Here is a 24,938-nt window from a genome sequence, read left to right on the forward strand (position 1 = left end):
TGGAGACTGGAGGTACAGTCAGTGGAGTGGGGGGGGGGGGCGGGAGCAGCTTGTATAATTCTCTTTAAACTCTATTCTAGCGCTACAGGGTAATAATAATCTCAAGTTATACAGTCTACAAAGTATTTATTGGTCAAGTAATCGCTGATAAATGACCTGCAAATCGCTTGAGAGGTAAATAAAATAACACTCCTACTGGGTGTTATAGATTAATGAGTATTTTCAGGTATGTAGAGAACTTTTGGGGTTTTTGGATGACTGATCCATCCACTTAATTATTTGCATACAGACTCCTTCGGTGTTTCCAGATTGTTCTATTGAGTCGTCTGACATCTGTGGGAACTCCATGCTAACTGGAAAGCTACAGGCTGTCCAACATTGTTTGGCTGGCAGAGCATGCTGAAACTTGTAGTTCCCCACCAGCTAGAGAGCCACAGATTGCCAGACCCTTTCTCGTTTCTGTAAAATGTGAAACCTGCTAATAAGATTCCGTAGAATTCCCTCGGCCAACTAGGCTATCGCCGTATCTGTTTATTTCAGTGACTGTAGCTATTTACAATGGTTCATTTTTCCCCTGTGCGCAGGTAAACGATGTAAACAGTAACGGCATAGACTGGAGTAATGAAAATGACCGACTCTTGGTGGGCCAAGTGTGCATTAAACTGGCCGACATTAACGGCCCGGCAAAGAAGCAAGAGCTGCACTTGAAGTGGACGGAAGGAATCGTCAATGAGTTCTATGAACAGGTAGGGAGGCGGCTATCAGGGCCAATCTGGGAAATTCCAGAACCTCTATTAATTATATCACTGATGTCAGCCTGGCAGCATCTATGGGCTCCCATGTCCCATGGAGAAGACTGCTCACAGGAGCGTTATGTAGCCCATTTCATGTATCTTTGTGTAGGGGAGATGCATGTAAAGGCACAGCCCGCCGCTGTGAGAATCAGCCTCCTACATCATGCCAGGCGCCCTTTTCCCCAAGGCTTCTCATTCTGCCTCTCCTCCACGCAGCCTGGCATATGGAGACTGCGTCGGAGAGATGGGTAGGAGGATGCAGCTGTATTTTACGCAGATTCCCAAACATCCCAACATCTCCCTTACTACGCATGTGCAGTACGGGCCTGCAATATTGCTCGCAGTTCGGCAGCAGACTCTCGGTGATTGACAGTCTGCTGCCGTTTCGGGGAGGAGAGGGGGGCGGCGACGGCCTCCGTTTCCCCCGCTGTTGTGTGGGAGTGACGAGGCCGGGATCTCCATCGGCTAACGGAGATTTCCTGGCCTCTTTTCAGCATCTGCAGCGGCCGGCTTGCGTGACCCCATGGGTCACTTAGCTGGCCGATGGTATCGCAGATGATCCCATGTTGCGTTCTCAAACGCAACCAAGATCAGTAATGCATGCAGGAGGCATGACTCCTCCTGCTGCATTACCATATTTGAGCTATCGCAGCTGCTACCATGTAAGCAGCTACGGCTGCGATAGCACCCTCCGTCCGCAGCTGAGTCAGGCCCTGAATGTCTTATCAAATGAACAGTAGGTGACTCCATGTCTACTGTGCCTCATGGAGAATATACTGTGTGTATGTATGTACATATGTTTTATTGTATGTATGTGTGTGTGTGTATATATATATATATATATATATATATATGTGTGTGTATGTATATTTGAATTTGTATCTTATTATCAATGTGTTTTCAGGGGGACGAAGAGGCGAGTCTGGGGCTACCTATCAGCCCATTCATGGACCGATCGGCTCCACAACTGGCCAAGCTGCAGGAATCCTTCATCACCCACATTGTGGGCCCCCTGTGTAACTCCTATGATGCTGCGGGCTTGCTCCCAGGGAAGTGGATAGATGAGGATGATGAGGAGATGGAAAGTGATGACGATGATGATGCGGATGATTTGGATACAGAGGATGACGAGGTTGATGATGAGATTAGTCCCAGTGAGTATGTCCTTTAACACTCTGTGAGTCATGTTTCACGGATCTAGTTCCAGCGTGTTATTTATTGCTCATAGTTAGGACGCATGTTAGCGGCACCCAAGTGTAGGTCATAAGTTATTATGGCCATTTATACAGATCTTCCAGCTATGCCACCCAGTCTCTGTAGTTGGAGCTCGGAACCCTTCTAATCACATTCAATCTTAATACATTTTTGTTTTGTGAATTATTAATTTATTCAATTACTACAGTTGTTTTCGTTTCATGTTTACAGTTTCATTTGCAGCCATAAGGGCATTTTCAATTGGCTGCATATTTTTTTAAAAAATTTTACCCGCAGGAGTGAGCTTTTTGGTACTCAATTGGGAGCAGGAATTTCAGCCGCAGCAATTTTCAATAGGAATTAACATGGTGTATTCCTCACAGCCCCAGAGCAGGTGCAAGGTCAGGGAAAATCCCTATATTAAGTTAAAAATGTTGGGACTTGCTTCAGAACCCACCCCAATTGACTAATTAGGCAATTGGAAGTTTCCAATTCGCTTTATTAGTACAATAATTACCATAATTGGGGTAAAAAGAAAATGGCCCAAATTACCCCAAAATCAACTTTTACATTTTTAAAAACACCCCAAAATTTAAATAAAGTATTTATTTAAAGAAAAATATTAGATATATTTTTTTTATTTTAAATAATTTTTTTTTGTTTGTTTCAAATTGGTCTGAAATTACTCCATAATACCTTTATTTTATTTTATTTTTTTGGGATTTTAACTTTTTAGTTTTATTTGTTTGCATTTAAATGAAAATGTTTGCTATATATATATATATATATATATATATATATATATATATATATATATATATATATATATATATATATATATATATAAAATATTATTATTTTTTAATGCACAAATCAGCCATTTGTAGCATTTTAAAAGTGCAAAATATATTTATTTGAGGCAGTAATAGGCATCTCTGCTATTTCCCAATGTTTGTTTGATTTATTTTTAGGGTACAGGCTGAACCCCAAATTTTTTTATACATTTCCCATGGGTTTTTGAAGGAACACTTACCGCATCCATTTTTTTTTTTAATTGGATATGGCAAGAATCTGGAGCACGCATACCTGCATTAATTAACAAAATGGTTGCGATGGCCACTGTAATTTTTGCTGCAAAACTCATGCAGCTAATTAGATATGCACTATAGAAAACAGGAAGTAAATATTATACAGTTAGGTTAAACAGTGAATTGTCTTGCCAAATACCAAGCAGGGCCTGAATCAAAACTTGCTGTATGTGTGCAATGTGTAGGCGGTGCCATCGTCTGCACTGCAGCGGCTGGTTGTAGCTCTCTGATGTCATGTTATTAGATTAAATATCTTAATTTTGTTAAATCAAGTGTGTGTATGTATTATATATATAAATTTCCAAGAAATAATTAAAACATTTATAAAACCATTCCTGAAGTAACAATGTCGCGAGATATAGAAGCAGGTGGTACATAGAGACATGCAGGGCTATTTTTTCAGCAGGAACTCAGTTCCTGAACCTATCATTAACTATCCTGGGCCAAAATGTATTTTCCATATGAGTTTTATTGTAAAGGCTCTTTTGAGTTCCTTCTTTTCTATATAATATATATATATGTTTTTCTATAGCTCCACCCTCTAACTCTGCCCACGGTTCCTGAACCTATATTTCCATTTTTAGCCCTGGAGACATGTATAGATGTACACCATGTCCGAATACTGTAGAGTGAACAATACTGAACATCCGTCGAAAACCAAATCATTAACTACAATAAAAGACAGAAAACACTGCTCAGAAAGGCTAGTTGGCTGGGCTAGACCTCACAGGGGCCCCCAATTTCATCCAGATACCCATCCACAGAGCACCAGCCATTCCTAGAGAGGTACCAAGGTTTACCATATCACGTGACTTTTGTGAGTAGCCCTATATGCAACATACATACATTATTCACAATATCATTTACATGCACTCTCCATGTTATCAAATCATTGAGGATCCGCTGCCAGCCAAGATCCGCCAATAATAACCTTGGCTATTAACATAAGATTGAACCATATTTATAATAGGCTTAGTCAATTACTCCTCAATTGAAATGCCAGAAAAATCAGCCCTGGTGTTCAAGGGAGATAGAACTGGTTTAGTATCCCAAATGCAATCCCATACCCAGAAGCCATGCCCAACATCACAGTCACAGTGAATGCCAGAACGTGACCTTGCATTGCCACACTTAGGGCACCTAGAGTGACTACGGATCCACCATCTTGCATGTGGCATAAGGTTGGTATCGTACTCGGGGTGTGGTATTCCGAACACTGCCCAGAATGTGGGACCAGTTCTAATCAATCGGAGGACCCAAATTCATCTTTCATCTAGCCCTAAGGGGATATCGAATCACCTGGGAAGGCTAAAGGATTTAAAGTGGTAAAGAGATTGGAAATGACCTAGTTGCCTCAATCTTGAGAAGCATTTGCTTAGGAATACTCATTCCACCAAAAACCCGGGTCCAACCTGCAACTTCGATCTGGGTTATTCCCAGGTCAGCCCCGTTTCGTTTACACTGAGCCCGGGTCTGCCCTGCTAAACTTGTGAGGTTCTAAAAAGTGGGAGGTAACATGACCAAGGTCGGATAACCCGGGTCGCGCCGTTTACACTGCACCATTACCCGGGTCCATCCTGGGCCAGACCCTGGTAGCTACCTGGGTTGGATTACCGGGTCACTTGACCCTGGTTATTTTTCAGGGACTCTAATCCACTGACCTGCGACCCGGCTAGACCTTGTAATAGCCCGGGTTATTGCAGTGGAAAGGGGGTATAAGAGAAGTGCAAACAATGGAAGAAGATTCCCCAAACTGGGCACCCAGACGTATCTCAATTGGAGATACCAGTACAAAGCAGATTTGGGAAGATCATTTTCCACTTTCTTTTTTTTGTAAATATTATTTATTAGAAGAATCACAAAGAATAACAGAGACCATAGTAATCAAAATCTCACATATGCAAAAAATTATCACTCAAGAAAAGATCTGTTCCTCATAAAATAAAAATAGAAATTGTAATCCAATTTTACAGTTTAACACAAATATAAAACAAAAACAAAAAAAATATGCATCGTACACTACTGAATAAAGAAAGAGAAAAAGGAAAAGAAAAGGAAAAAAAGGGAGAAATAAATCAATTGGGAGGGGGATAGAAAAATCCCTGGGGTGGGTCCCAAAAACTGAAAATAAACATAAATATATATGTATACAGGTCTTATAAATACACATAGATACTCATACATATGCCAATATAAAAAACTTGTCACTGGGCGAAAGGGGAGGGAGCAGATTGAGAAACTAACCATGGGCCCCAAATGTTATCAAATATTTAGATGAATGGTTAATAATACTAGTCATATACTCAATACGATAAATATACCAATTACGGGATAGAATGGACTGCATGGAGGGAGAGTCAATCTGAAGTTAGCTGACATTTTGTTGCATTAACAATATGGTGCATCAATTTGTTTTGGTGCCTAGTCAGTGTAGGAAGGGAGAAGAATATACTTAGGGTCATAAGGGATATGTATATTAAGCAAACGATTTACAAGGCCAATGACTTCCTTCCAAAGACCTACTATCTTAGGGCAAGTCCACTAGATGTGAAAAAAGGTGCCCTCAGCGGCAAAACCTCTCCAGCACCTATCTGACGTACCAGGATACATTTTGCTCAATCGAGAGGGAACATAATACCATCTATATAATAGCTTGTATGTATTCTTTTTGATTTTAACACAAATGGAGCTAGAAGCAGCATTATCCCATAATGGGTACCTCCTCACCATCTAAGGAGGTACCCAAATCCACCTCCCAAGCCCTTTCATGAGAATCACGTTGTGGAGACAGCGCCTCAACAAGCATTGTATATAGGGAGGAAATTAGACTTCTAGTTGAGGAGCATCCCAAACATAAAACCTCTAAATTGGAAAGGAGTCTATTAATTAGAAGGTGTTTCACCTTTGAATGGAAATGCCTAAGTTGCAAAAATTGGGCAAAAAAATTAGAGGGAAGAACTATATCCTCCTGAATCTAAGAAAATTGGGGAAAATTTGAATCTCTTGTGATATAATTTAAATCGAGAATGTTCGTCTCCCTCCACTTTCAATTGATCAAAAGTTTTAACATCATCAGAACAGACCTGGCCCAAAGTCACAAATGATGACCATCGAATTTGCTCAACTAGGTGCGTCAAGGGTTGCCCCAAAGCATGGTGTCTGGATCTTGCTGAAAACCATACAAAGGCTTTTAGGTCTAGTTCAATTCTGACTGAGTATTGGAACAAAGGCTTTTTAGATTTCTTACCTATAATGAGAAACTAGATAGGCGTTAATGAGGACCCTGCTTGCTCTCACAGAAAGCCCAGCAAGGCTCCCACAGAAGGAGTCTCCAACCTCAAAACGAGTTGTGATAATTGGACTGCTTGAGGTTTGGGTGAGCCAAGACACCTGAACCCTTTGTCCTTTTATATTGTGCGAATTGTTATTTTTGGTTTCTTTTTTTCTCCCATGTAAATGAAGAGATTAGTCCAGTGGTTCCCAAACTGGGTGTCGTGGCACCCTGGGGTGCCTCAGGTTGTTGGTCCAGCACCAAATAAAATTATTTTTAGTCTCTGTGATAGGCAAAACCAGTGCTAATGGCTGCCAATCAAAAAATATGTGGACAAAAAAAAGCGCAGCCCTGTCAACCACCACATAACTGTACCTAAGGGTGACATATAAGCACAATTTATTTCATTTAATTTTCATAGGGAATATCTGCAAAGCATCCCTCCCATGCAGCTATCATATTGGAACTAGCTTCCATCAGTGAAAGACTAAACCGTTTCAAATTAAGTATTCTTTATTTTTTTTTATTGAAGCAAAAACATAGACAAATTTGCAAGACAGGCATGAAAGTCAAGCAAGAAAAAAAAAAAACATTACATGCAGTGGTAAGTAATATACTATAAACATAATTCAAATCAAGTATTCTTTCAAATCATATATATATATATATATATATATATATATATATTGATCCTTTGAATACCGTGAAAAATAAAAAATAAATAAAAAAAAGTTTAAGAATAACTGTAAAATATATATATATATATATATATATATATATATATATATATATATATATATTTTACAGAGTTATTCTTAAACTTTTTTTATTTATTTTTTATTTTTCACGGTATTCAAAGGATCAGTTGTATCCAATTTTTTATTTTCGGAATGAGAGAATTTTTTCCTTCAGAATTGAAATTAGTTGAAAATCCCGTAATAATATCCCGTTTTGATAGCTGACACTTTTTTTTTCCTTTTCTAGATGTATTTAATGTTGGGATTTAATGGAATGTTGATTTCTTGCCAAATTGCTGCTACTTGCTAAATTCAGCTCTGTGATGATCCGTGACATTTTTGATGTGCATGAAACTGCACCAGAGATTTGGACTTTGCAATGTCTTGACCCTCTGTGGAATCTACATGTTGTTAGTATGTGTACCCCAGAAAGCATAGCTCGGACATCTATATATTTGTAAGCACATATTTCACAGGAAGTGCTTAACAGACATTTCTCTGGGACAAAATTATATGTTTATTTTGTGTATTCTGTATTTTTGGACTTCATGTGAGAATTTAGTATTATTGATCAATGTGATCTGACTATTACACATACCCTCTTTGGGCACAGGAGTCCATTAATCATGATTGATTGACTGTATATTATATAGGTTTTTTATGCTGTTGGCCACACATGAATGTTGATTGAATATTGTAATTTTCGCCTGAATTGACCATTTTTTAGCTATTTTTCATATAAATTTCTTTATACTATATATTGAGGTAGACATATCATGATTAGATAACATATAGAAGAGCAGACTCATCAATTATATAGAGTCTGAATACCCCACTATTTTAACAAGAGGCTAGTGAAGATATATTTTTAAATTTATACCATATTTCACTGAACTGATATTCTGATTCAACGAGTGCCCCAATAAAAGGAATTCTTCTTTACTTTGGCTTCTGCTAAAGATTGTTTTTGCTGCAAAGTAGTTTATACTTTATTCCAGGGAGCACCACCAACTGTTGGATGTAGGCCGTTTGTCTTTTAGTTTAGAAGTTGGTTTAACATATATTTCATATATATATTATCCTGTGCAGGATCTATCTATATTTTTGTATGTTCCGTACATGGCATTAATGAGATGGGGGCTGCAGCTGTCGGTACTGGTTCACCTGTACTTAGGGGCAAATATCTCTGTCGTACCCCGTGCCCCAGGCATTTCTCCTCTGCCCCAACCACTGAGACACTGCTACATTTTCCCGCCAACATCTGTATAATAATCTGTCTTTCAGAGCCGCAGAGACGGAAAGGCAGGAGGCGAATGTGCAGCGAGATCATGCACCATCTCCGCGAGAACCACAAAGTATGGAAGAAGACCATCGAGGAGGAGGAGAAGGTGAAAACCGACACCAATAAGCCGCCAAGCGACGGGTCCTCGTTAACGCCGTCAGATGAAATCCAGGTCATTGAGGAAGCGGATGAAGAAGATGAGAGACAATTGGGGGAGGAGAGAAAGTGCTAGGACTTTTAAAAGACGGGACGAGGCGGTGATACTGACACATACTGTAACTTTGCAAGAACGGCCTTATTACTGTGAGAGGACCTCGCCCGTCCCACCACACTCTATGCACTTTCACCACGTGGAATATACAAACATTATATTCAGACTTTAATTATTGTACAACTTGATGCAAAGTCCTTTGTGCCCTAATTGGTATATTATTACCATTTCTAATGCTGCCTTGCTAAATACAGAGCTCTTTTTTTTCCCATAAGGTACTTCGTTACAATCATAAAAAAAAAAGCGACTTTTCTTACCAAAGTAGCAACAGCATTTTTTGGGGGCGAGACCGGAGCGGTGGCGAAACATGTTCCGGCTCCGTCAAGTCTGTTGTATTTTTCTGTTATTTTTAGAACAAGAAACTGCCTGTGACAGATCTGCAAGAACGCCGTCTGGACCGAGTTCCTTTATTTAAGTATCGGTTCCCGAGAGACCCACTCGGTTCCGTCGGAAATATACTGACCGGAGCAGGAAAGTTCTCATTTTTAAAATTGGACAGAGGAAAAAAAAAATCCCAGATGCATCATTTTCTGATGCCTTTTATGTGTTGTGCATAACCTGCTTGTGTTTTATCTTATTTTACTGAAAACTTTTTTTTTTTCTTTTTCCAGGTATTGAGCGACTGAATGAGTCTTCTTTCTTTTTTTTTTTTTTCTTTTTTTTACCTTATGAGTTGTGGTTCTGTGGTAGACCTGAAAGAAAAAAACAAACACGCAAAAAAAAAACCCCCCTAAAACAACATAAGCAAAACCGAAAAAAAAAGCTTAAATATTTCAATAATGAAGGGATTTTATTTTTTTTTATTTAGGCAATGATATAAATATATATATATATATATATTAGATATATTTTTCCACTCTTTTTCTCAGGATTTGTAGGTAGAAGTGCGTCATTTGTAACACCCAGCAGATAAAACACAAGCCTCCTCCAATGTTAACGAATAGTTTAGCTGTTTATACATAACCACGTAACCCATTAATTCTATATACAATGTATTTGAGGCAGACCAGGTCCCGGGCACTAAGCTCTTGTATGTTTAATACATAATGTAACGTTTCAGACATCACAGAATTTATCCCTATCCTCACGCCCAGAATCGTTCTTTGCTCTGACCCGGTAACACCCGGATTTGTGGCATTTTGTAGGCACCGTCGGCCAGTGCGAATATTAATGACTACTATAACGTTATGCTGTATTCTCCGACCGCAACACAAGCACAAGATATAGAAAACCTCACAAACGGGATACAGAAGTTTTTCTTTTTTTTTCAAAGCTGTTGTTCTACACACCTGTTCTCTAACACCTATCAACGTGCGTGTTCATTGTCTGGTGTGTGCATTACGTACTGCAACAATTTGTTCTTCCGTTTTGACTATCAAATGACACAGCAGTCAGGAGACGACTTAAGATATTAAAATGACAGTGCCAGAGGGGTGTGTATACAGATCCTGTTCTCAATGACACACTTACTTTAAAACAGCAATGCAACGTATAGGGGACATATATAAAAGCAGGTGTAATCAGCTGTTACGGTTTCCAGCAAAGTCTGGGTATCTGTCCTTATAAATGTTTCACTTACTTTGCAATGTGAGTAGGATTCCACCAACCCTCACATACCCCCCCCTATTTGAAAAAAGGCTATTTGGGGGAGGGGGGGGTAGATAGATTGCAATTGATGATCCCGGGGCAGGAATGCATGATTGAAATAGACAGACTGATGTGTGATGTTCCTGATCAGCACGGTGGACTTGGTTGGTACATCTCTGTACATTGAGTGGTAGTAGTAGGGATCCTCTTGTGTACTGTGGAACTGCAGGGTTAGGTATAAGGTTGAAGATCTACCGAGACGTCAATTCATGAGCACTCCCGGTAGCGACAGCCAGCAGTCAGTTTTTAGAGAGAGTGCTTTATACAAGAAAGGTAACACCCTGTGTGACTGCAGTTCTGCCAGTGATATTGTAGTGCTTGGAGGGGTCACATTGCTTGTGATGATCACGGTACTGCTGCATTGTTCCACCTGTGATATTGTTAATCTGGTGAGGTCACATCGCACGTAACGAGCGGGGTTCTGCATTCTAGATTGTTGTGCTAGTGGGGTCACATTGCAGGTGATGATCGCGGTTCTGCCTGCAATATTGTCGTGCTGCGGGGGTTACATTGCAGATGATGAGCGCGGTTCCGTGGCACTGTTGCGCTGGTGAGGTCACACTTGTAGCCGATGGGCGCAGTCCTGCGGCATTGTTGTGCTGGTGAGGTCACACTTATACCTGATGAGCGTGGTCCTGCGATATTGTTGTGCTAGTGGAGTCACATTGCAGGTGTTGAGGGCAGTCCTGCGGCATTGTTTTGTTGGTGGGGTCACACTTGTAGCTGATGAGGGCAGTCCTGCGGCATTGTTTTGTTGGTGGGGTCACACTTGTAGCTGATGAGCGCAGTCCTGCGGCATTGTTTTGTTGGTGAGGTCACACTTGTAGCTGATGAGCGCCGTCCTGCGGCATTGTTGTGTTGGTGAGGTCACACTTGTAGCTGATGAGCGCAGTCCTGCGGCATTGTTGTGTTGGTGGGGTCACACTTGTAGCTGATGAGCGCAGTCCTGCGGCATTGTTTTGTTGGTGGGGTCACACTTGTAGCTGATGAGCGCAGTCCTGCGGCATTGTTTTGTTGGTGGGGTCACACTTGTAGCTGATGAGCGCAGTCCTGCGGCATTGTTTTGTTGGTGAGGTCACACTTGTAGCTGATGAGCGCAGTCCTGCGGCATTGTTGTGTTGGTGGGGTCACACTTGTAGCTGATGAGCGCAGTCCTGCGGCATTGTTGTGTTGGTGGGGTCACACTTGTAGCTGATGAGCGCAGTCCTGCGGCATTGTTTTGTTGGTGGGGTCACAGTTGTAGCTGATGAGCGCAGTCCTGCGGCATTGTTTTGTTGGTGGGGTCACACTTGTAGCTGATGAGCGCAGTCCTGCGGCATTGTTTTGTTGGTGGGGTCACACTTGTAGCTGATGAGCGCAGTCCTGCGGCATTGTTTTGTTGGTGGGGTCACACTTGTAGCTGATGAGCGCAGTCCTGCGGCATTGTTTTGTTGATGAGGTCACACTTGTAGCTGATGAGCGCCATCCTGCGGCATTGTTGCGTTGGTGAGGTCACACTTGTAGCTGATGAGCGCCATCCTGCGGCATTGTTGCGTTGGTGAGGTCACACTTGTAGCTGATGAGCGCCATCCTGCGGCATTGTTGCGTTGGTGAGGTCACACTTGTAGCTGATGAGCGCCATCCTGCGGCATTGTTGCGTTGGTGAGGTCACACTTGTAGCTGATGAGCGCCATCCTGCGGCATTGTTGCGTTGATGAGGTCACACTTGTAGCTGATGAACGCAGTCCTGCGGCATTGTTGTGTTGATGAGGTCACACTTGTAGCTGATGAACGCAGTCCTGCGGCATTGTTGTGTTGATGAGGTCACACTTGTAGCTGATGAGGGCAGTCCTGCGGCATTGTTGTGTTGATGAGGTCACACTTGTAGCTGATGAACGCAGTCCTGCGGCATTGTTGTGTTGATGAGGTCACACTTGTAGCTGATGAACGCAGTCCTGCGGCATTGTACTACCTGCAGTATTCGTGTGCTGATTGGAGTCACATTGCAGGTGTTGAGCGCAGTCCTGCGGCATTGTACTGGTGAGGTCACATGTGTAAATGATGAGCGCAGTCCTGCGGCATTGTGCTGGTGAGGTCACATGTGTAAATGATGAGCGCTGTCCTGCGGCATTGTGCTGGTGAGGTCACGTGTAAATGATGAGCGCTGTCCTGCGGCATTGTGCTGGTGAGGTCACGTGTAAATGATGAGCGCAGTCCTGCGGCATTGTGCTGGTGAGGTCACATGTGTAAATGATGAGCGCAGTCCTGCGGCATTGTGCTGGTGAGGTCACGTGTAAATGATGAGCGCAGTCCTGCGGCATTGTGCTGGTGAGGTCACGTGTAAATGATGAGCGCAGTCCTGCGGCATTGTGCTGGTGAGGTCACATGTGTAAATGATGAGCGCAGTCCTGCGGCATTGTGCTGGTGAGGTCACATGTGTAAATGATGAGCGCTGTCCTGCGGCATTGTGCTGGTGAGGTCACATGTGTAAATGATGAGCGCTGTCCTGCGGCATTGTGCTGGTGAGGTCACATGTGTAAATGATGAGCGCAGTCCTGCGGCATTGTTGTTCTGGTCAGGCCACGCTTGTAGCTGATGTGAATTCCCCGGCGACTTGGTGTTAGGCCTTACCATGTTTAGCCCATGTTTGGTAAGGGAAGGAGAATTTAATACCGCAAGAGGGTGAATGGTGAAAAAAAGGTCTTTTGGTCGCTATGCTGCTGGAATACAAAATGTTAGAGAGAGGAAGACGAGATAACTCGGGGTAAGGTAAAAGGAGCATTTATTCCACAAATGACGCAGCTGTGTAATCATATAACTGTGTAATGTGGCGTTTCCCTGTAATTATTCTCACCGCCATTTACTCCAGTTAGGAGCTTCCATTTATTTGCCCAAAAAAAATCCATTATGTTTCAACCTCATAATATTTATGCCTTAAACTGTACACTGTGGTTAATGCCTTAACGAGTATTTCAGCTGTTTTCCATTTTGTTTTTCATTTTACGTACAAGGCGACTGCTAGTGGATGATGAGCGCGCGCCGTACCTAGTCCCATTTATGTGCAATTCACAAACTTTAATGGATTAAGTTATTGTTACCACTTGGAGTCATGCGGCGCAGTCCGCACACAATCACCTATTGTCCTTCCTCAGAGAATAATAATCCTGGGCCCACTGACAAGTGCGGACGGATTATATTGCCCCGCGGAGAGCCCCGGTATTCACAATGTATAAGGGTTTGCATGCAGAGATTGAAGTCTGTGATTTATATTCTGTAAGTAAACCAATAGCCGCTGTGCCACAAAATTTAGCATGTTACATGTCAATATGTATCCCCACCGTCCTTCAACGTGGAATAGAAGAAAATGTCTGTCGGATCAAATATTGGATTATTGTTCACACTACTTTTTTTTTTTTTTTCCCCCCTTTTGACAATTTGGTAAATCACTTAAGTAATTTATTGTAGTCTGTCTGTGCCAAATTACTGCTCCACCCCTATCACTGCACCCCGACACCAACTGTAATACTTAGGCAGTGTTCCCACAAAATATTTCTACTAGTAATAAACTTTACCAGTTTTAAACAGAGCTATGGATCGTCCATTATTAGTAATGGTTTGAATATAATGTCACTGACTGGACCTTTGTACAGTCTAAGGGATGGCAAAAGATGGACAGAAATCGCCATGTCTGTATTTTGACTCTCTCCCCATGCATACTGATGCAAGAACATCACCTTCTTCTTAGTCGACCTGCCCACAGGTCCCATTGCCTGGTCATCTTGCTGCCGAAACTCCCATTGGCCATGTCTAGGTGTTGAAATAGTCCTCGTATCTCTTGGCTCTACCTCTCTGGTTCTCTCTCCCACCCTCATCCACCTCAGGGTGACAATGGCTCTATCTGACCTGGAGGAGAACAGAATCCCGAAAGGGATTACTGATCCCTCTAAGAATTGCAAGACCATTCGCATGGAGGATTTGAGCAAAGCTGGGAGAGTAAAAGATGAAACCTAGAGATGTGTCCTGCTCCGTCATGTATTCTCCCTGCACTGCTTCTAATATCCATTATCCTAGAAAGCCAGAGATTGCCAGATTAAGCCGTCTGCTGTATTGTGTGTCCTCAATCAGGGGCCCAAGCTTTACAATTGGAACAAAACTCCCACCCGGAAACTGTAGATCAATTATCTTGACGACTACTTGTATATAAATGATTAGAATCACCTTGCTCAGAATTTCTTCTAAGAGTTAGTGTACAAAATAATATCACAGCAGTACATGCATTGGCTTCATATAGAAAGCTACTAAGCCTAAAAAATATAGTATGGTATTGTGAGAAGGTAAGGCTGGATTTTGTGTCTGAGACTGTTTTTTAAAATTTAAATGGAATACAGCAAAAGGTAAAATAGTATGTAGGACACATCTACAATCATAATGAAGGGGCTGGGTACGGGATGTCGGCACTCAGGATTCCGGCGTCCCGACTGGTTTAAAATACGAACACCGGCCGGTAAGTACCCTACCCCTTGTGCCTACCCCTAAACCCAATATTAGTCGGGATTTTGATTGGTTTTGAGATTCCGGTGCCGGCATTCTAAGTATCGGGATGCCAGCTACATCCCCAATGAAGGGCAATTGAAATATCCAATGATCGGAAGATTGATGAGTCAGCAGAGGAAGAGGCCAGTGTAATGCTTGGATTATTACTAGAGAGGTAATGGAGAGGGGGGAGTGGTTTTATTACCAATTTATAGGTCTCATAAAGACCTCACCCCTGATGAAGTTTGACAAAACGCACTGGATGGCCTCCCACATTGTTTATCACGCTTGGAGACATTTTCCAAGACTGGTTTGGGATTATTGGTCCAACTTTTGACGCTGTGATCCTCATGTACTATTAGAGATTGAGTCTGGAGACCTATTCTGGTGTAGATTCAGATGTGCCTTTATTATATGTTTTCTTGTAAACATACTTTAGTTGGTAGTCATTTTATTTATGGAGTAAATTTATGGTATTGCACCAAGGTATGTATATATATATATATATATATATCCATATCCCAATCCTAAGCCGCCTTATGTGACCATATGTTATATGTATGACATGTTCTAGGTCAATACAAAGATTTATCTGACATCAAACCTTAGTGACCCAGCATATTTGCTGCCAGGCCGGTGAAGATGTGGATGAATTGCTTACAAGAATGGAATCGGTAAATACAATTAGTGGAGACATTTTTGATGATTATGGGATCTCTAAGGGTGTTTTTTCCCATAGACGACTGTCACATTGGAATTTTTTTTTCCTTTAACCTTACTCTGGATCCCCTACAAATAGAATTTGTGTAATTTGAAGTGTTGTGACCCCTAAATCCTGACCGTCATTCATACAAGGCAGAAATCTCTATCTTTGGATCTTAGACCCTAAAAGAGTCTGTATACGCACATTCTATAAAATGAAGTCAGACAGCTGGATCTCCTGGGCACAATGAAGCAGGTGGTCATATGTCACTATACTCGCTGTCAAACTGATCACCAATCCCGCGTTGTGCAGATCTCAACCATGTAAGGGCACCAAGTTTTCGATTTCCATTTTATTTTTTCTCAAAAGGTTTCCCAGACAGGTTTGGTATGTCAACTACATAATGTAGACAGACATGTTGACATTGTGAATGTCAGTGGTCATGTAGACAATGGGATTTCCTGTTGATTTATAATCTGAGACTAATCTAACCCTAGCATCGGGTGTTGACCTGATACTTCCCAGACAGATCCGCTAGCGTTGGCATGGCAGGTGAGCTGTGATGTAGGAAGAAGTGTAGAGCTCATTATACAGCTAGGCAAGCAAGCCCGTGTAAATATATAAGCTGTCGTCCCCCCAACTTCGAGTCAGTGTTGGCACCAGCATACCAGTGTGTTTATACGGATTGGGTATGAGATTCCGGTGGTCGGGATGCCGCTGGTCAGAATATAGACAGCAGCATCCTGGCAGTCATAATCCAGACAACCATAAGGACAGAAGGTAAGCCTAACCCTTACCCCTCTCTCCCCAGTGCCTAACCCTAACCTCTTCCCTCCCCTCCAGTGCCTAAACCTAACCCTCCCCCCTAGTGCCTAACACTCCCCCCCCCCCCCCCCCCCCCCCAATGCCTAACTCCGCACCTTAACCCTCCCCCTAATGTTGGGATTCTGGTGCTGGGATCACGGTGCTGGCAATTCGCCCGTTGGCATTCCCCACACCGGGATGATGACTTCATCCCGCTATACATTGCATAGTGTAGAGGGAATGTACTAAAATTGGGAGTCTAGAAGCTGGTCACAAGTTCTCTTCTTTATTTTTTTGCTTCGTTGCTGCACACAGAGTATCTATAATCACTCATCAGCTTGGTCTATATTTCATTCCTAGCTTGAAAAGAGAGCGGTGTTGTCTATAAAGTGTAGCGGGCAATAATCGGCAGTCTGTGCAGGAAGGATCACGTGCAACGGATGAAGGTGACTGGGATGCTGCAGAAAGGTGGGGCAGACCCACGTTGAGTCCAGCACCTGTGGCACAAAGGGCCTGAATCAGAGATGGACGGATTTACAGAGTGGCGCACAAGGGGCTGCGCAATTCCATCCATCTCATGCAAACGCAGAAGGCGGTGTACGGCCCTTTGCGAACCCGGCACGGTGACCTAGGCACGCCCCCCCCAAATGTGGAGAAGGGGGAGAGAGAGACCGCAGGACCCACTCTGCATATGCACAGAGAATGGGTCCTATGGAGGCGCAGACCTCTTATCATCAGATTAACGTACATCTTTAATTCAGGTCCCAAGTTTGCTTTTCAGTGTATTTATGCCCATGCTACTTCCCATGATGTCAGGTATGACATGAGATCCAGTCTCCGCATTGTTGTAGATGTAACGTATCATGTTCACGATTTCAGTATTAAAGGACAATGGGCCTGATTCAGCTTGAATAGCAGTTGCTAATACGCACGCAGTCGGCCAATTTGATACGTATGCATAGCAGTGCGCAAAATAGTTATTGCGATGGGGACTGCGATTGTAGAGGCCACGCAGACCCATGGCAGAGTGATTGACAGGAAGTGCCGTTTGGGGGGCGGTAATGGACTGGGGGGGGGGGGGGGTTGGCTCAATGCAGGTGTGCTAGTGCGTTAATTCTCCACTGCGCTACCATATGCAGCCTGAGGCCTCATAGCGTGCGTGGCTGTGAGAATTCCTGAGTAAGCTTAGGGCTTGTGCAAGTGTGCCTATGGTTTCGCTATGTTGACAATCTTTACGTATGTGCGTAGGGGGAATTAGAGTCCTAACGTTAGGCTGCGATTGCAAGCATTTACATCCCCGCTGCGTGCGTATAAGCAGAATAGCGATCCGTAGTGAATCGGGCCCGATCTTGACCAATCTGAGATAAGTCAGTTGCCGTTTACTTTTTATTCATTGGAATTATTGCAATGTTCCCGCTGGAAAAATACATACTTATCTAAAACTATTTTCCATCCCTCACATTCATCTAGCCCAGTGGTTCTCAAACTCTGTCCTCACGTCCCCACACAGGTCACGTTTCCAGATCTCCCAGCAGGAGCACAGGTGTAGTCATTACTGACTGACACATTTTAAAAGATCCACAGGTGGAGCTAATTATTTCCTTAGTGATCCTGTGAGGAGACATGGAAAACATGCACTGTTTGGGGTCCTGAGGACTGAGTTTGAGAACCTATGATCTAGCCCAGTGATTCCCAAACTTGGTCCTCAGTCAAGGCACACTAACAGTCCTGGTTTTAGTGATATCCATGATTGTGCAAAGATGGTTAAATCAATATAACTGAGGTACTAATTTAAGTCACTTGTGCTCAAGTATGGCTATCCCTAAAACCTGGACTGTTAGTGTGCCTTGAGGACTGTGGTTGGGAACCCCTGATCTAGCCTCTTCGGTCTGGTCTTACTGAGCCAGCTGTTGATCTTCAGTACAAATGTATACAGGGGTAATACTTTTTCATCTTTAATATTTAAGCTTTGAATGTTATAAACATAAAGGCAGAATGTTTCTATTTCTAAAATTAAGATCTTTATGTTGTGGATGTTTCCGGGTGTCGGTGGCCCGTTCTACATAACCGCTGCCTCAAATTAACAGGACAAGGACTGAAATGTCTTCTACACTCTCCACGCAGGCTGTGTTCCCAGCAAGCCTCACTGCAATACACGTGTAGTTATATCAACATGTCAGTGTCTGATTGTGATCTCTCTGAGTTAAAGATAGGTATTTATTATGTTACAGGACCAAATATGATATTTACAGCTTTCTTGGTGAATCTGTAGATAGGGGAGATAGTGGAGTTTATGAACTATACAGTCAATGCAGATAATCTATATCTCAATAGTCAGACGCAGGCAGCAATTCCTCGAGCAAGGGTCGGGGGTTCGCTATATGTAGGTGATAGGAGCTATTTAATATCAGCTGAGTGCCTGGCTCAAAAAAAAAGAAAAAAATTAGTTACTTCAGTGGTTCTCAAACTCGGTCCTCAGGACTCCGCACATGTCACATTTTCCAGGTCACCCTGCAGGTGTATTCATTACTCACTGACACATTTTAAAAGATCCACAGGTGGAGCTAATTATTTCACTTGTGATTCTGTGAGGAGACCTGGAAAACATGACCTGTTTGGGGGTCCTGAGGACCGAGTTTGAGAACTTGTGATTTATTTGATCTGGATCCTGGGGTGGTTGAAGTAATTTGGCACACTAACTGCTGTTATTCACGAGTAAAGCTGGTGTTTCATTATCTGCTGTTGCTCTTGCAGATATGGTCAGTGAGTCAGTTGGTCCTATTTTGCCCACACATCATCTATTGAGGTAAAATGCTATGCTGGAACCGAATGTGTTTCAGCCAAGCAGTAGACTTCTTCAGGGAAGAGTAGCTGTTGTGGGTTTACCAATGGATGAGTGAGAGGGGCAGAGCGATAAGAGAGCTGATTGGTGTAACAGAGATGGCTGAAACTGGAGGAGCGTGTTCTTTCTCGGTGTGGTATGAAGTGTAACAGTGAGGTCAATTTACCTGCACACACAAACACTACTATGCAGAGATTGGATAGTTGTATGCAATGTCCATCATGTATATGCCATGCGGTATTGCAGAGGTGCTACAGACGGTCAATGGATGCCAGGGAAACTGCCATGTGTATGCCAGCAGTACCAGTGACAGAGGTCAGGGAATATTTGGAGGCTTTCTGTCAGATCAATGTGGGAGGGGTGGGCATACAGAGGGTGAGTGACTGATGTTAATGCTCGCAGTGGAGTCATTTTGTAATTCAATTAAAAACAAAATGGCTGTGTATGCCGGGAATGGATTGGGCGGGGTACGTTGTTTTAAATAAAGTAATGAGGTGATAAGGATTATGGTTGAACTGTTAAGGATGAGGTTGTGATGGATAAGTGACTCTTGGGCGGGATAGTGGATGGGGGGCCTGTGGCTTACATATGGCAAGCTTAGGAGGAGTAGTGGTTTAGGAGAAAGGAATTAAAAGAATAAGCTTAGCTGAAAAAAAAAAAAAAAAACTTCCTTTACGTATACATGCAACTTCTCCCTGCTACCTATGTGGGGTAGCTCTATGGTCCTAGTTTGGTGCAAGGGAAAGACTGAGGAGGGTGATTATGGATTAATTTGCCTCTTATTTTGTATGACGTATGAAAGTTGTGAGATAAGATGCAGAATACATTTACTGAGTTTTTGGAGGCTGTGGAATGTGGTAAGGTTAATAAGGAGTAGGCTACAATTAAGTGGTCAAGGCAGTGTAGATGAGATGGTGGGGGGTGGGGGGGGGGGGATTAGTGTTACTATACTTAGATATGGGTGTTGGAATTCTGACTGTCGGGATGCCATACCCAACCCTTACATATGATATGTATACCAGATATGGGATAAGATTGAGTGGTGAGAAGGGAAGGCTGGTTATTTCCAATCAGCAGCAATCTGGCTGGTGGTTGCATAGTCAATGTGACACATTCATTTATTTTGATGCTTGGTTGCCATAGGTAGAAGGAAAAACTTAGGTTCACATGAGATGGGGCCAGTGACCTCCCACCAAAGATTTTACATTTTTCGGCATGACTAGCAAATATGGAGCATCTATTCGATGCATCTGGGAACATTTTACTAAGATGGGAAGGTACATAAATACCACCTATACAATCATTTATAACAGTTCTCCTTTATTTTTACATGAAATGAACCGGAGGCCACATTTTCCCAGATCTCTGACCAATCGACCCCAACCAATGCATCTCCCATGTCAGCCTCATGCGAGTCACGCCAGGAAGACGACTCCTCAATCAACAATGAATAGAGGAGGGGAATTCAACCTTTAGTCGTTGATCGTGTCAAGCATAGGGCTTCAAATGTCATAATAGGCCTATGAGAAATAAGTTGTTTAATGTTAGAGTGATATTGTCTAAGCTGGAGGAATTGATAAAGACTTAGCCATTCCTCCCTATCTCAGATTGAATTTCTGAAAACGAGGAAAAATTGTTCTCTCTTGTAAGGTCATTTAAATATCTGATATCACTCCCCTTCCAGGAGTTAAATCGAATTTCTGGGCATTTGCACAGCCACATAGCATTCCAAACTTCGAGATATATGAAGTCCACCACTCAGTGAGGATCGCTGGAGTAGCCTTAGACGCACATGAGGACGCCTACCTGCCCAAATGAAGTATGAAATCGCAGGAATTTAAATACATATGAGGGAATGTAGATTGGGAGATTTTGAAATGGGAAGATGAGCCAAGGGAAGAACATTCACCTATCCAGGATATAAAATGGTTAGACCATGAGTTCAAATTATTTTTAATTTGAGAAAGTCACTGCTCGGGGTATATAATGAGGAAGACCTTTGCCAAACAAGGTTGAAACTAGTTGGTGAATGTGGTGTTCAATAGAAAGATGACATGGGAGGAGAGTGACATCATTTGGACTGTAAGCATTGATTAGAAAAAAAAAATGTCCCTTGTTGAATGCTGAGCACCCATTGCAGTACACCCTTCCTTTTTAGTCTATCTTAGAGGTTGCCGATGCCTCCCCGTTTAGCAACTGGTTGGAGGCTATCAGCCCTATTGTTTCTGATTGTGTTGAGTGCTTTTGTGTTTCCTGTGGGTGACTGAGGATTACATGAAAACTTCTTTGGAGTTGTGTGTAAAGACCATAGGTTTTGTTTTCCCGATCTCTGTGTGTAACTATTTAGAAACTTGGCATTTAGAGTGTGTGTTCGTTCTATATCTCGTGCAGTATTTTTTTTTTGAGCCAACATTTCCTAGTAAACTTCTGCAGGTCAGTGTAGGTTTTTGAATGTGTCTTATTTTGTTACTGGAGACAAACTTCATGGCTTTGGTCAGGGGTGAGATGGAGAACTGTGTAAGGTTTTAGACCTTTTTTTGTACGTCTTCTGTATCCTGTTCCTCGGTGAAGTCTATGGAGGTTCTCTCTTTTTAGTTTGAAAGATGTTTTGATGTGGAGGGACATAACTGCGGACGGGGATTCTTGGTCTACACCCAGGTCTGTCTGATGGCTTCATCCCCTTTGTCTCGGAGATGAGATCTTTCAACAGCTACTAATCCAATCCATAGACACTTGTTTGCAAGCAAGGCAACTAGCTTAGAGGCACCATGCAAATACTGAAATTAATCAACATCGGAGGGGGCATAAAGAGACATGTTTTTGAGTAGAAAATAGTTATTTTATTGTACAGAAGAAGTCACTGAAAAATAATAATTTGAAGATTTAATAAATATAATCTTGAAGTACTTTCCATAATGCATATATAAAAATGTAACATACAAGTTGTACAATATAGGCCTCTGGAAGTGGTAATACAAGATAAGTTTATCATTGAATAGTCATTTCTATAAAGCAGCTTCTCAGGGATAGACTGTATCCACTTTCCTCAGTCCCCTTATACGTTCCCTGTTATTGTCTGAGGCTGAGTGTTCCGCCTCGCTGTTCCTTGGTGGTCAGACAGTGAGGGGAACCTATGAAATGTAATCTGTTCCCCTAACAGCCCACAGGGGGGATCCCTCCCACGTGCCGCACTCAGGAAATAAGGAATGTACACGGCAGAACAGGAGGGACTTTCATTTCCACACCATCCCTTTATTAAGTTTTTATTTATCCAAATATAACCGCTCATTCCAGCTTAGTATAGGTCCTAAATTAATGTCTGTGAGGGTACATTACTTTAATTTTATTTGTGCGTGTTTGAATGCTTTACTATAAGAGTATTTGAGCCACTATAAACGCAGTTCCATGAAATATATATAACAATTCTGATTTAAGGCACCTAATACAAAACCCGTCCTTTTGTGCATAGCAAGAGGTTCTAACCAGAGTTTGGTTACATAAGCCCAATACACTGAAACCCTCCCTGAAGAACACACATACTCCTATAAACACCATCAACTTGATGCATAGAAATGTGTATTACATAAATCAAGTATCAATCTCGCTCACAGTACTTCCCCCAAAGGGTTTGTGAGTCGGAGCGGGGGTGTGCCTGGTCACCTGACCCAGTTTTCTGGAAGGAACGAGGCCAGGGTCTGCATTGGCAGAACCCGGTCAGGCTGTGGGAAGGTTCAGCTCCCCCCCAACATTTACCAAAGAGGCAATCATCACTCACGATGGTTCCGATAGTGATCCCAGCCTACGACGTTGGTCAAAATGCTGGGATCGCTTATGCACCAAGGAGGTGGTCTGACACCTCCTTCTGCATTTGCATCGGAGATGGACGGAGTTGCGCAGCTGCTTGTGTGCGGCTCTGCAAAACCGTTTCTCTCTGAATCAGGGCCTTAGTCCAGCGATAGTGGCTTTGGCCTAAATAGATGCAACAGTCTGGTAGAAGAGGATTGATCGTCCCACAGCCTGGACACTGAACCAGTAACCCGCCGTCTATGGATGGTGGGAGTTGGATCACCCTGAAGGCACAGTCAGGAGAAAGCAGCCCATGAGTCCATTAGGGACTAGCCACCTTGCACAGGCAGTGTAAGAACCCTTGGGCCCAGATAATGTTACTTCCAGTTACCCGCCCTCTACTTCTTCTCTGATAATGGACAGGATTTTTTTTACACTGATAAATTCAGTAAAGACGGGAGGGGGAGGACAAACACGTAAGAAAGCATGGAATGGTAGGATCTCTCTGACCCGGTGACATTACTGAGACAGACAGCCACGTGCTTCCGTGATAACACCACCTCCTAATGACCTTATAGGCTGCAGTCCCATGTGGACATTTGTGTTACATTTAGTGTTAGAATTACACTATAATCACATTTTTCACGTAATGTCGCCATTCTCAGGTCTACATTTTGCCCGGTGACCTATTATACCAAACCCTTCGGATATACCTTACACCTGCACCCATCCAGTTTTGGTGCCCGTCCTGTTTGTTCGGATGCTCTCTTTCTGTGGTTGGAATGTAGGAAATTGGCGGATTTCTGATCTTTCTAAAAATAGTGTGGTCATTAGGTTTAAGACATTAGGGGGGGAATTCATTTAGCCGCAGTAAATTACTGCGGCTAATTGATCCCCAATAGCCGTAACTATCAGGTAAATTAGTGCGGCCAGTTGATCCCCAATAGCTAGAACCATCGGTTATATCCGTAATTGATCCCCAATAGCTAGAACCATCGGTTATATCCGTAATTGATCCCCAATAGCTAGAACCATCAGTTATATCCGTAATTGATCCCCAATAGCTAGAACCATCAGTTATATCCGTAATTGATCCCCAATAACGGCAACTATCGGGTAAATTACTGCGGTTTATTGATCCCCAATAGTCGTAACTATCAGGTAAATTAGTGCGGCTAGTTGATCCCCAATAGCTAGAACCATCGGTTATATCCGTAATTGATCCCCAATAGCTAGAACCATCAGTTATATCCGGAATTGATCCCCAATAGCTAGAACCATCAGTTATATCCGTAATTGATCCCCAATAACGGCAACTATCGGGTAAATTACTGCGGTTTATTGATCCCCAATAGCCGTAACTATCAGGTAAATTAGTGCTGCTAATTGATCCCCAATAGCCGTAACTATCAGGTAAATTAGTGCTGCTAATTGATCCCCAATAGCCGTAACTATCTTGTATATCCCCAATAACCACAACTATTGGGTAAATTAGTGCGGTATATTGATCCCCAACAGCCGTAACTATCTGGTATATCCCCAATTGATCCCAAATAGCCGCAACTATCAGGTAAATTAGGGCAGCTAATTCGTCCCCAATAGCCGCAACTATCAGGTAAATTACTGCGGCTAATTGATCCCCAATAGCCGTAAATATCGGGTAAATTAGTGCGGCCAATTGATCTCCAATAACCACAACTATCGGGTAAAGTACTATGGCTAATTGATCCCCAATAGCCGTAACTATCGGGTATATCCCCAATTGCGGCAACTATCGGGTAAATCATTGCAGTTTATTGATCCCCAATAGCCGTAACTATCGAGTAATTTTTTTTTCACCTGCCCGGAGCCGGGCAAGACAAAATCCCTGCTAAGTGCCGTTTTTTCACAACCGTGATCGTGAAAATGCACGGTTCCGGTAACTTATCCCGGATCCTATGTATTTTTGCCTTAAAACAGGAAATTTCTCGAGGGGGAAAAACGGGGGAGTGTTGCCTGAAAGTAAAA

At 42.6% G+C, this 24,938-nt stretch overlaps 1 protein-coding gene across 1 annotated transcript in view; it reads left to right on the forward strand.

Annotated features, from left to right (window-relative positions):
* The window catches only part of PDE3B (phosphodiesterase 3B), a 186,123-nt gene extending 172,274 nt beyond the window's left edge, over positions 1-13,849 (forward strand). Inside the window, exons 14-16 of the mRNA XM_088450314.1 lie at positions 585-746; positions 1,699-1,948; positions 8,369-13,849. Coding sequence (XP_088306440.1) covers positions 585-746; positions 1,699-1,948; positions 8,369-8,598 — 642 coding nt within the window. The 3' untranslated portion in view covers positions 8,599-13,849. The remainder of the gene's footprint in view (positions 1-584; positions 747-1,698; positions 1,949-8,368) is intronic.
* Positions 13,850-24,938: the final 11,089 nt, after the last annotated feature.

Source organism: Taudactylus pleione, unplaced genomic scaffold, assembly GCF_031769625.1.
Source record: "Taudactylus pleione unplaced genomic scaffold, aTauple2 ptg000515l, whole genome shotgun sequence".
Classification (NCBI taxonomy): domain Eukaryota; kingdom Metazoa; phylum Chordata; class Amphibia; order Anura; family Myobatrachidae; genus Taudactylus; species Taudactylus pleione.